Source organism: Aulonocara sp. 'chitande type north' Nkhata Bay, linkage group LG12 (genome assembly GCF_057382095.1).
Source record: "Aulonocara sp. 'chitande type north' Nkhata Bay isolate Kocher_YH1m ecotype deep benthic linkage group LG12, A_spYH_male_GT1.1, whole genome shotgun sequence".
NCBI lineage: Eukaryota > Metazoa > Chordata > Actinopteri > Cichliformes > Cichlidae > Aulonocara > Aulonocara sp. 'chitande type north' Nkhata Bay.
In genome coordinates, this window is record NC_141355.1 from 33467185 (window position 1) to 33480632 (window position 13448).

Sequence of the window (13448 nt, forward strand, 5' to 3'; positions counted from 1 at the left end):
ACTTTTTTGACATATGGACAGATATGTGTATTTTATTGTCAGCACCATTACCAGAACAGAAAATAAATGCAAAAACATGTAGAAAACATTTGTGACACTCTTTGTCATGTGTTAAGATGCTTAAATATTAACACTTACAAAGATAAACTATAATGAGATTAAGATGTCAGTGTCGTATAAAAGTGAACAAACTACATCTAAGAAGGAAAGGTGTAGACTTTCTTTTTTTAAAAATTTAACAAGACCTTTAGTGACACGTGACATTTATTTAAAAAATCAAGATAGCCAGAACACTTTTTTTCTTTTATTTTGGTGATTAGGACTTTAAAGACTTGTAGTTCTTGCTGTTGGGAAAAAAAACCTACTCCTGAGTTTGATTTTAATTTTCACTGATTAGGGCAAGGAATTGTTCAAAATGGGAGAGACAATATTTAAAAATGAAAGAGGAGATATATATCTTCGTTGTTATGATGTTTGATATTGTGTATCTTTTATTGTTACAATTTCTAAATCCCGTTATTATTATTTTTTTACAGCAGAGAACAAGTCACCGATACTCCGCCCATGAAAATGACAATGTGATTCCATTGGTTGTACGTGGTGACGTGTGACGTACGTTTTGTTTGCGGAGCGCGCCAAACAGGGCCATCAACAGTAGTAATCGCAGTGGCTTAAATTCTGGAACCCTTTTGCTCAGCTTGGCGTAATATTCATGCTTGGTAGGATACATGGCTTCTACAAGTAAAGCGCCGCTACAGACCAGAAATTTACCATGGTGAGCTGAAACTCGCTGTTTATCACAGAATGGTTCAAAAAGTTATTGCTAGCTAGCTAACATGCCTACTGTCAAGCTAGCTGCTCGATGCACTGAGTAGACTGATGCATTCTGTGAATTGCTAGCTTTATATACATATAATAAATGACGTTAGTTATTACGCATAGTTGTAACATGGAAGGAAATTAGCTTGTCTTCAGTTCGGCTTACGTAAATCTTATCAGTCCATCAAACATTAACATGGTGCCACTTCAGCAACAGGTTAACCGAAAACCTGCAGCTTCTGACTGCGGTGAAAGTACTGTAAGGTTGACGTTTTGTTTATAATAAAGGGTGATGTTACGAAAAAAAATATGGATGCGGAACTAAAAAGTGGCCATATGTAATGTGATATGTCAACGTTTGTCAGCGCTTATCATATGTGTCCGTAAACGTTTCAATAATTTTCTTTAAAATTCTTTCGAGGTTGCTTATTTGCCTTGCTGTAAACGCAGTAGTTATTGCAAGTATGAATGCGTGTGTGTGCGTTTTCCTGTTTCAGGGTTGAAAAATACAGACCACAGACACTTGATGATCTGATTTCACACAAAGATATTCTGAGCACTAGTAAGTATGTGGACTGCCAGAATAACAATACTATAAAACTGTATAACATGACACTTATGGATAATCAAACTACTTTTAAAACGTAATAAACTGATAAACTCAATGCTATCTGCCAGTGTTTTTGACTCTTGAGCTTGTTTACTGTGGTTATACCGTCACTGTCATTAATGAGTCATGGTACTAAGTCAGCTGGCTTAAAACTTTTATGTTTCAAACTATTCAAGGGGGGTGCATATGTGGATTGTTATAGAAATGTTGGTTACTTGTATTTAAACAGATTTTCATTTGTTCTTTTTATTTCCAGTCCAAAAGTTTATCAGTGAGGACAAGCTTCCACACCTTTTGTTCTATGGCCCACCTGGAACAGGAAAAACCTCAACCATACTCGCTTCTGCCAGGCAGCTGTACAAAGAGAAGGAGTTCAACTCTATGGTGTTGGAGGTATGTTACAACTCCTCATTAGAAGATTTGGATTTGCTGAATTGTAAAGGTTTTTGAACTTGTAACTCTGCCATTTTACATTAAAATATAACTAATTTTGGTTTATAGCTCAATGCATCTGATGACAGAGGTATTGATGTAGTACGAGGTCCCATTCTGAGTTTTGCCAGCACCAGGACCATCTTCAAGTAAGACTAAAACACTTGTAGAGATTTTGACCAGAAATAAGTGTTCTCAATACTTTTATGTGCAGTTAAGAAGTGCAATGGAAATGTAAGCTGCTGCCTTTGCTTTTTTTATATATCTTGTCCTTCAGGAAGGGCTTCAAGTTGGTGATACTGGACGAGGCCGATGCCATGACCCAGGATGCCCAGAATGCATTGCGTCGAGGTAAGCCATCTGTTCGTTCAGGCATTACCCACTGTGAGGCACACGGCTCAGTGAGCAGGCAATTTGGCTGCTGCTGACTTACAGTGTATCTACTTTTAAACCTGGATATTTATTTAAAAAGCTTTACTTTGCAGAAGAGTGGAAATAATTATTGAATTTAACTGTGAGATATTTTGTAAATTTAGTCCAACCTGTGTTTTTCTAATAATGTTTCCATATTTCATTTATAAAGCATCTATTGCTGCTCAGTGCCGTTTTATATTTCTAAATAGATGCATGGTGAAGGAAGAGTGGATGATATTATTGGTATATTACTGTCAGTTCTAAATTCTCAGTGAGGTGGTTTACAATCTTAGCAACATTAAGCAAGTCCTTAGGATAGATTATTCAAAAAAGTGGAGGTTTTTTTTTTATTTACTAAGATGTTGCCAGAATTTACATTTTAAACTTGTTTCCCTGCTTTCATCCCACCCTTGCTCTCTGTCTCAGTCATTGAGAAGTTCACAGAAAACACTCGATTCTGTCTCATTTGCAACTACCTTTCCAAGATCATCCCCGCCCTGCAATCTCGCTGCACCAGGTTCCGCTTTGGTCCGCTTTCGCCAGACCAGATGATCCCTCGGTTGGAGCACGTTATCCAGCAGGAGAAGTGAGTTAATGTGTGAATGCTTTCTCTCCACTTACTGTTGTTGTTGTTGTTGTTGTTGTTTTTTTACATCTCATTGAATTATTCCCAGAATTGCTAATGAACTTGCCAAATGTATTTGTACCTGTTGGCCTCCCTGGGCTCCGCTAATTTGCGTATAGTGAGAGAAATAACTATTTGATCCCCTGCTGAATTTATAATTTTGTTCATTTCCTTGTAAGTGAGCATTCTCTAATTTTTATGGTAGTTTAATTTTAATAGAGACAAACATAATACCAACCACATTAAAGATTGTTTAAAATCCAGAGTCTTTGTTCTTATGTTACGTTTCTGTTGGGTAATGTTTAGAAGTTTAGGGCTTCTCTGTGTGTGTTTGAAAACAGTTTAAATCAGGGTGCAACATCAACCCTGGCCTCTCAACTGTACCAGGCCCTGAAAAACCAACAAATGCCACAATAGGAAATAAATGTTCTCATTGTTTCACATTTATTGCTATATGCAACTTGAGATAGAAGAAATTAATGAACAGACTTGGAATTATTTTTGATTGCTCTATTTATTAAATGTCATCAATTATGTGTTCATGTCGCAAGTTTTAATTTAACGTTGATATGATTTAAAAATAGTTGATTATGTCATTACTTTTTGTGACAGTATTGACATCACGCCAGATGGAATGAAGGCTATTGTGACCTTATCAACAGGTGACATGAGAAGATCGCTCAACATACTGCAGGTATGGCCAGAAGTTCATCATCAGCGTTGTTTAAGATGTGGATGTCATATTCAGTGTGGCCGTTTTTAAACAGCGAAAATATAGCCACTGGCCACTTCATTAGTTGCGTCCCCCCTTTTGCTTTCAGAGCTGCCTTATTTCTTTGTACCATTCCTTTGAGGTGTTGATCCATATTGAGATGATTGAATCACACAGTTGCTTCAGATTTTTCTGCTCCACATTCAGGATGTAAATCTCCACTACATTTCGCATCCAATATATCCCAAAGGCTCTATTGGATTGAGATTTGGTGAGTGTGGAGGCCATTTAGGTACAATACATTTATTGTTATGTTCAGGAAACCAGTCTGAGATGATTTGAGCTTTGTGACACAGAGTGTACCAAGAAAATATCTCCCACACATTACACCATCGCCAGCCTGAACTGTTGATACAAAGCAGAATAAATCCATGCTTTCAATGTGTTCAAGCCAGATTCTGACCCTGTCATCACAGTGTTACAGCACAAATTGCTTTCCGTTAAGCTGCACGTTCTTCTCTAACATCCAACAGCGCATTTTCTCCCAGAGAATAACCACATACTGGATATTTCCTCCTTTTTTTTTTTTTTGCACCATTCTCTGTAAACCCCAGAGACAATTGTGTGGGAAAGTCCCAGTAGACCAGCAGTTTCTGGTTACGTTTCTTCCCCGTTCTGATACTCCGTTTGAACTTCTTCAGGTTGTCTTGACCATGTCTACATGCCGTAATGCATTGAGTTGCTAGCATGTGATTGTATTTGCATTAACAAGAATTCAAACAGGCATATCTAATGAAGTGGCCAATGAGTAGTATATGTTATATATCCAAACTGCAGATGGGTAGACTGTACTGCATGTCATCCATCTCTGTGATTTCAGAGCACCAGTATGGCCTATGGGAAGGTCACAGAAGACACAGTGTACACCTGCACAGGGCACCCCCTCCGCTCAGATATAGCCAACATCCTCGACTGGTGCCTCAACAAAGACTTTACTTCAGCGTACAACCGTATCCTATATTTAAGTTCTATGAAAGCTGCACATTTCTTGTTTTTGACTATGCCATTTTATACTTTGAACATTTCTTATGAAGTTTAGCATATTCCAAGAAAGAACATTTCTTTCTTGCAAATAAAACTTTAGGTTAATAGAAGGTAGCTGTACCTAAATGCTTTGCAAATGTTTTTAAAGATTCGGTGACTTTTTTTTGAATGGTGGGTTAACGAACAAAAATTCATATTAGTAGTACAGTTTATGATCTTGCATTTCTTTAACACATGGATGAAAGAAATCCTTGAGCTGAAGACTCTGAAAGGTTTGGCTTTGCATGATATTCTCACTGAGGTTCATCTGCTTGTACACAGAGGTAAGGAACATGCAAGGGGGGGGAAAAAATCACGCGTTTTTATTTCTTTCTTTAATTTAAGCACCCCAGCACAAAAGCCACCCTCCTTTTATGCCAACATTTGATTGGCTGCCTCTCGCAAACATAAGGTTTGAACAGGTGGATGGGGTTGCTGTGCTCACAGACCAGCCCTAACCATAAAGTATTTGGAGCAGTCTTTGGCCACGTGTAACATGAGTGTCAACCATAGTAACAGCACATGTTAAAGAAAACACACAATGGGGCCACTTTAAAACCCACTGAAAGGTTGGCGGTTAGTGACGTGTTCAGTGTTAAAGTTTTAAGCTCACAAGTTTGTGCATTAATGAAAGTTTTTCTGTTTTTACTATCAAAAGCAAAGTATCTAATTTTTAAAAATGTTTTTTCTTTAAAGTGGATTTTCCTCCCGCTATTCGGATTAGTCTGCTCATCAAGTTGGCCGACGTAGAGTAAGTGTGATGCTTTTTAAAAAAATATTTACAATGTAACAAGTCATGTTAATATAATAAAGACACCAACATGTTGATTTCCACACGTTGTGGCAAATTTTTTTATTTCCATTATTGCTCATGTTTCATCTCTTCAGACATCGGCTTGCATCGGGAACCAGCGAGAAGATCCAGCTGAGCTCCATGGTTGCAGCTTTCCAGGCAGTGAGAGAGCTCGTGGTCAGCGAAGCACCTTAGATACAGTAATGCAACGATGGTCTTTTTCCACAGTGGGGGGGGGGGGCAGTGTAAAAGATGTCTGGAACAATGCTAGCAGCTATCTGACTCACTCACATCTGCATACAGAACCAAGATGGAAGTCGATCAGCACAGTGGAAAAACGAAACAAAAGATCCTTATGGCACTTTTGATTTAAAAGGTGGACTTGAAAAATCCTATTTTCAGTTTAGTATCACTGCAACCAGGTAATCAGTTCATTGTCCAAAAAAAAGTCATTGAACATGTGTATGTTTTAATCAGTTTAATAAAACCCTTTCTTATAAGTCCAGTTGCTGCAATATTAATGTGCCAGTACATTAGCAGTGCATATAATGGTAAACACAGGAATTAGAAAGTATATATATCTGATATTTACACAATAAATTAATAGTATAAAACTGTTATTCAAGTCAACAATGTGAACACTGAATGTATGCTTTGTAGTACCGCAGTAGTGCAATAAATGAAATCTTAGTGCAGGAATGTTGCATCTAAAGTATCTTAAAATATGCTTAATCTGCTTCATCAAGCTTTCAAAGCATTTGTTATCAGAAAATACAAGGCGTTTTTAGGATCATAGTTAATCGCTGAAAATGTCAGTTATTTATTTTTAAAGTTCCTATTTAACTTTCCCACTCCTCTTCATCTGAGGAGCAGCAGGACTTGAGGCGTTCGGGGATGTTTTTGTATGTGAGGTACTCGAGGATCCTCTTGGGGAGGGGCAGCGCCTCAATCTGGTGCGTGGAGATTGAGTGGCGCAGGATAGATCGACACAGGTGGCACAAGCTGGGCACCGCACTGGGTGCCCTCCAGAACCTCACGTGGCCATCTCTGGTTCTGCCAAAAGAGACACATTTGCATGTTTATTCAGGGGCCAGTTTTCACAAAGATACTTTAGACTGGTGTGTTCAGGGATGGTCCTAATTTTGCTTGTAGATTTAATGCGTCTAATGCAAATCAGATGGTGTCAATAATGTAAAGACAGGTCTCATTTTCACCTTTAAATGAATCAAACTTCCGTACTATCTCAAGCCTAAGATTGATGTTACCATGGTACCGACAGGTAGCTTTGACTATTAGTACTCGAAAAGACAAAATCGTTGCTTGTAATTTACCAACATTATGTATTAGAACAGAGTTTTAGATACTGAATTGCTTTCAGCCACTTTTGTATTTTCAAAGGAGCCACTGCACTAGATGGATCTGCATATCTGATCCCCCCACCAATATATTATATTTAACAGCTTAATAACTGGGGGTTTTTTGACTAAAAATGAATGATATGAGAGCCTAATTTCATGGATAAGTTTAGCTGTATAAATATACTTTATAAAAAAATAAAATAAATAAAGCTAGGAAGTGGGGTAAACTGAATTTTGGCATATAATGTCTATCGACCACCCTCTGTAATATTGTGAATCTATGCTGAAATGAAAGCATCCTTACCCCGTAGCAACAACTCCCCCTTGTGGATGGTACTTGCAGCACAGTCCATTAGAGTCTCTGTCTCTTTTCGTCTCCATCACCATCCCTTTCTCCCCCAGCTCCCAAATCCTAAGAGCTCTGCAAACGCAACACATCTGTCTGAAAGCATCTTTCCAGTGTGTAAAACATTTAAGTTATATAATATAGCATTTTCAGATAACTGACCTGTCGTCTGTCACAAGTGTCAAGTGCAGACCGTTTGGAGAGAACTGTATTGCTGATATTTGGTTTTGCCCATAATCTTCAAAGTAGTCACTGTGCAGAAGAGAAAGAGCGATGACTTTGAACTGCACCAAGTCAAAGTCAGACGCTCCACATAGTATACATAGAAAACAGATTGCAAAAGACAAGGACACTAGGACATACTTTCACATGCCGTGTCATACGCAAACAGAGATAATGACAGTGTGGGCTGTTTGGTTCACAGATTTAAGCTTCTGTACTTAAACTCAGTGGTAACAACCCGTTTATTTGAGTAATTTGCGGTCTTCTTATGTAACCCATAGAATGGAGTCTTTGTGCACAATTTTAACCCTCAAAGTTGTACAAACTCACGCCAGAGTGGCCAGTTTCTCTGCTGTGTATGGGTCCCAGAGGTCGATCCACCAACTGGAGCCGCTGAAGGCTGCAGTGGCGAGAATTGCCCCGTCAGGAGAGAAGTCACAAGAAGACAGGAGGTACACGGTCTTGTGGGCCCCTCCTGTCAGGTTCCTGATGAATGTATATGAACGTAGACTCCACAGACACACCATCTGATCAAAGTATAATCATGCAGGGTTAATGAGACTTTATACCTTGCTGGAAGGGCTGTTTTTAATTTGGAAAATTAATGTAGGTTTAGTCGACGCTCAAAGTAGCTTGTCCCTGGGGTAATTAATTGCTGCAGAACTGAAATTTTTTTTTACAAAAGCTAGTAATTTGTCAGTGATGTACTTGCTTGGTGTCAGCAGGACACCCTGAACCACGCAGCAGCGAGTGACTATGCTCTTAAAGTCTAATATTACACAACGTTATGCTGTCTGCTTTCCTTTGAAAATGAGAATATGTGAAATTGCCAGTTTGACTGGAGTGTTAAGACTTCCTGGTGCTCCAGAAGTTTCTAGAAAATGCTAAATGGCCTAAAAACATTTTAATAGCAGGAGCAGGTAAAACAGACCACTACAATTGATATTCAGAAGCACCCACTAGCAGATAATTTCACTGAAAATGGATATCTCCTATAGGTGTTTAACTGGGTTGGTGTCAGCTGACTAAAGACATAAAATATAAGTCTCTGTATTTTCATACTCAAACCAACCAGAGCCTTTAGATAGTGATATTGTCATCCTGTGAGAGACCACCCCCATGAGGACAGAACTGTTTCATCACCAGATAAAGATGATTACTCAAAACAACATGTCCTAAAATAGCCCCACAGCATAACAGAGCCACGCTCAGTGGAGAGATCAAGCATTCAGGTTTTTCCTATAATTTGTCCAGGACGTATGCAACTCATATCCATCAATACTGGTAGCTGTCAAAAGAAAACACCACTAAAATAACTGAAGTTTGCAGAAGATTAAATACTTTACATAAGCAAATATCAACAAACTTGTTAGGAGCAAGAATTCAAATAGGAAAATATTTGAATATACCTTCAAACTAATTTCATTGTCCTAGAAAAATTAACGTGATGCAGGATTGCATTTAAAGCTGCCCTTTTAGACAATTTGTATCACACACTTTGAGCCATTCTCCTGATTAGACTTGTGGACAAACAACATTAAATTTGACACAGAGTTGAATGAACAGGGTCGCCCAAATCCATGTTGATAATGTTCATTAAAAACTGATAAAAAGAAGGACAAAAGGACACATTCAGCAAGCTTAGAGACATCAAGCATTTACAAGTGTTTGAGTTTTACATGCACAAACAAATTACTTAAGTTATCTTTTACAGTGCTCAGTACTTTATGAATATGACCTAATACGGTACTTTTGCAATGAAACACCTCACCCTGTCAAATCTCCCGACAGATGCAATCATGCTACAGTCAGATGATACGCAGCAGGAACTAATCCAGTCTTTATGGCCATAAAGCACCTGCACCTTTTTCCCTAAAACAGACAGGAAAAACATGGATGTAAATGTAGACGAGAGACTACAAAGCCTCATTATTTTTACTTTATTTTTTAAAATGACAGTACATCTCAGCTCCTGATTCCTGAATGTGTAAGCACAGCCATCTGCTAGCTTTAACCTCTTACATTAGAACAGAAGGTTTATTTCAGCTGAGTTTCACAAGATTAAACAGGGGTGAAGTAATGAATAGACAGCTTCAGTCATTAAGACCCTGTCTGCAAAGCCTCCAGAGTTGTTTGGTGACACGTGACAGTTAATATTTAACAGTTTTAACAGTTTTTTTTAAATGGGTGATCAGGCAAGCTCGAGGTGTACTTTGACATTTGAAAATTCAGCTGAAAAGCCTTGCAGTTCTAAGGTTATCTGCAAGAAAACAATTTGAGCCCAAGTAAAAAGGACGCACCAAATATGTAGATTATATTTTGTCCAAAACATTTTTTAAAAATAAGACTGTTGTGACTGCTACTCACAGGTATTTCTCATAAATATCTGAAAAATACCTTTATGAGCCAGGTCCCATATCCTCAAAGTTTTGTCCCGAGAGGATGATATGAGTGTGAGCGTCCCATTCTGAGGAAACACCAGGTCCCTTACAACCCCTTCGTGGCCGTGGAGATCAAAAACAGCACTGCCTAGAGGAAAGGAAAAGAAAAAACAAGCGATTTGAAAATCCATTTAATTCAGCCAAGCAAAACTAACAGTCACAGAAAAATAAAAATCTCACCTGTTAAAACGTTCCAGATTTTGATCACCCCGTTCTCCAAGCCCGTGGCCAGAAGCAGGCTGTTTTTCCCTTCTGATCGTGCTTTAGCCGGACACGCTGTTGCATTTGATTTTGGAGGTCTGGGCCCGAAGGCGAGCCCCCACACTGGGTGACCACAACTGAAGCTTTTGTCTCCTCTGTCAGTCTCTCCATTTTGACTTTCTCTGTGGGTGAGAGGAGCACCAAGAGTGCAGATGCCATAAAAAACTCCAGTGTAGGCGGTGTGAAGCTAGAGTTGGTGATTAAATGATGCAGCTTTCAAGTGTTGCTGGTCACAGCAGATCTAAACAACTAAACGGTAAACTGAGAGCTGAAATTTGAGTCTTCATGTTTTGCTTTTTTCTTTCACGTTAATCTAAAATAATAGCTGGAATGAATACATCCACTTGCATTCTTCTGCCTCCTTCCATATGTTTTATCAAATGTACCAACAAAATCTACTGAGTATTTAAAGTTGTAAGTCACATTTTTTTTGCCTTATTTAATTATTTAGGCAAATTCAAACATTGTTCATGGAGCAACAATTCTTTACTGCAACAAAAATATAAAGAAAAAAATAAAGAGTACTGTTTTGTTATTTTGTGTGGTATTGGCAGCAGTGCTGAGCATTTTTCAAACAAATTGGCACTAATGAACACTGCTGAGCCGAAGGGAAATTCTTTGTGGGCACTAGACAGAAAAATACTATAATTTCAGGGGCCTAATTTAGAGGTGTGGGGGTGTAGGGCATAACAGCAAGACCCAAAAGTTTAATATTAAATACAGAAAAATTAGAATTTTTAATAAATAAATAAATGAAAAAAGGAATAAATGACATTACTTAAAGCTATTTTTAAAATCTATATCTGGTCTTACTTTAAACAATAGATGCTTTTAATGCTTATTTTCTGGAGTTTTTATCGCATTCATGCCTTATTTCCAAAATACTGCTCAGTTGCATGAGGATATTTTCACATACTGATTAACTTTCATAACCACACATAACACTAAACACTGGATCTTTATAATACAAAAGCCAGTGCAGAAATGGACTGTGATCATTATTGTGGAGTTGTGCAAGACAGAGACGGGTTATAGAAGCCAAAGGATATTATCATAAGGTTACATTTTAACTGTTTACTTGATCTAGCCGAACATGAAGTAATACTTTTTCCCAGGTGGCTTGATTTCTTACATAAATACAGGCGTGTATTAAAAGAGAAAACAAGGGGTTAAATCTGATTGTCCACCACCATCCCCACCCCACCCCACCCGTGCTACTGTTAATCTTACAAAGCCCAGCGTCATTGTATAAGAGCAGTTTGGACATTTACTCGAGTACACTTTTAATGTACCTATGTTATTCGTCTTTTTGATGCGAGTATAGTACTTGTTTTAACGCTTCAGTTATTTATTTTGTAGATTTTGTAGAGTAACTGACACATATTGTTCGGTATTACTACAGATAAAACTACACACATTTTACTTTAGGTAAAAATAAAATATATTTTTAATACTATTAGACTTATCGATATATTTTGGATTAAGTAAAGATTCCGTCACTTTGCATAACAGTTACTGTATATAAAAAGATGTTTACACTTTTTGTGTAGTAGCCTCTGTAGAAGGAACAGGGCTGCACTTGAGTGTCCCCGGTATTTCCGTCACTGTATTCATTTCGAATCAAGTGTTCTTGTTACCTGCGGGCGCCTCTGTGCCACAATTAATCAAAAATAAAAAATAAAAATCAATCAATCATTCGAAAAGCCCGTGCAGGACCTGCCACCACCACCTTCCACGGAAACCAGAATCTTCGAGGGCGACCTGAATGCATCACGTGCGGATTAAATATACAGTAAAACCTACTCGGAGTCGAGAGGCCAGGCGACGACCCAGACGATCCCGTGTCCCATGGACCAGGCGAACCAAGCTCCATCCGGAGAGAAGTCAACACTCCAGGTTTCACGTCCAGCTCTCTCCACCAAGGACGGAGGTCGCCTGGTCTTCAGCTCCAGGAGAAGAGCCGGGTCGGACGCTGAAGGAGGATAGAAAGACACCACATAATCAACGTTTGGCACGTTCATCCTCTGACAGCGCTTGCAACTCTTAACCCACCAGCGTCCCCTGCTCGGTTGTATACGGTGCCTCTGGAGGTTTAATGCCATCTCCAAGTAACCGCTGCCTAGTTTCTGATCGTTGCGATGACAACGTACTCACCGAGCTCGGACGACAGTCGCAAATATTCACTTACATGTCGGCTGCAGCTCTGGGTTGTTTTCCGTGGAGCACATCCTTTCGCTTTTCACATTCTTCGCTTTGTGACCGACTTCCTGAACGTGCCCTCCCCGGTTGACCGCAGCATTTAAACTAAAGGAGCTCACACTTTGTACGTCCGCAGAGGGCAGGGGCTCGGCGACAGAGTGCTGTCTGTCAGAGATAACGTGACAAGAAGAAACGAAATGTTCAGTGAGTTCCTGTTATCTGACTCATTTGTACCATTGCCCAACGTGATCACGTCTCCTTTCATGACGTAACCTTATTATAACCCTTAAACCACACCCCCCATGAGATTAAACAACAATCCAGCTTGTTCCTTACACCGTATCCACTCGTTATAACGAGAGTTGGCTTTATTATACCCAAAGTCAGTGATTCAGGGACGTGGAGCGACTTTTTTTTGTTAGTGGGGTCTCTCTCTCTCTTACACACACACACACACTGACACACACACACACACACTGACACGCCCCTCTTATGATAGTGGAAAATACCCTGGTACCTTTGGTCAACTGTTTGGGTTGAAGTTCACATTTAATATGAAAATTTCTCACTAAAATATTCATAAACAATGTTTAGTTTTTTTTATTTCACCCAGAGCAACAGAAAATGTGCAAAACTACAAAGTGAAAAAGCTGTGAAAACTGAGCCTTCATGTGAAGTTCATTTGCAAGCTTTGCTCTCTTGCATCATGCATGATTATTTTTGGCCTACTGTACTTTGGCCTACTGTACTTTGCTTGCTTGTTTTTTTCTCGCTGTGATGAACAATATTATCATTATTAGTTGAGATCACTCTGAATATTTTTGACTTTTTAAGGACATAAAATTGTTCAAACTGAATTACAGGGAATGAGTATTGATCTAGTAACAACAGGGACTTCTAAATTTGTGAATTAATTTGTGCCATTGAAAAATACAATTAGTGGGTTATTTCTTGTTCATGTAGATTGTGTTTTATCTATTCCTTTTTGAAAAAGAGTCTCTTTAGCATACAGTGATCGCCTTTGGGTGTTTGGGTGCAAAAATCTTTAAAGAAAGAATTTTGCACCCAAATTTTATACTAGAGTAAAATGTTTCTCACTGATATAGAGTACAGTAATGTAATATTTCTGTAGA

General features: G+C 38.7%; 2 protein-coding genes across 4 annotated transcripts; one reads left to right on the plus strand and one right to left on the minus strand.

The window, feature by feature from the left end:
- Positions 1 to 598: 598 nt before the first annotated feature.
- On the plus strand, positions 599 to 11296 carry rfc5 (replication factor C (activator 1) 5). The gene is made up of 11 exons (XM_086315239.1): positions 599 to 775; positions 1317 to 1381; positions 1686 to 1822; positions 1931 to 2010; positions 2139 to 2212; positions 2702 to 2861; positions 3513 to 3594; positions 4493 to 4622; positions 4902 to 4979; positions 5392 to 5446; positions 5584 to 11296. Exons 1-11 carry the CDS (start codon positions 729 to 731, stop codon positions 5681 to 5683), a joined length of 1008 nt encoding a protein of 335 aa, XP_086171365.1. The 5' UTR covers positions 599 to 728; the 3' UTR covers positions 5684 to 11296.
- wsb2 (WD repeat and SOCS box containing 2) lies at positions 5952 to 12541 on the minus strand. 3 transcript variants are annotated; one of them, XM_086315234.1, is made up of 9 exons: positions 12305 to 12541; positions 11920 to 12088; positions 10036 to 10238; positions 9812 to 9943; positions 9186 to 9286; positions 7745 to 7941; positions 7355 to 7444; positions 7151 to 7267; positions 5952 to 6541 (listed from the first exon to the last, which is right to left on the minus strand). In XM_086315234.1, the coding sequence occupies exons 1-9, from the start codon at positions 12342 to 12344 to the stop codon at positions 6328 to 6330; spliced, it is 1263 nt and encodes a 420-aa protein (XP_086171360.1). In that variant the 5' UTR covers positions 12345 to 12541; the 3' UTR covers positions 5952 to 6327. The 3 variants fall into 3 exon arrangements, with proteins under 3 accessions (XP_086171360.1, XP_086171362.1, XP_086171359.1); XM_086315236.1 differs by having other exon boundaries at positions 12169 to 12310; XM_086315233.1 differs by lacking the exon at positions 12305 to 12541 and having other exon boundaries at positions 11920 to 12233.
- Positions 12542 to 13448: the final 907 nt, after the last annotated feature.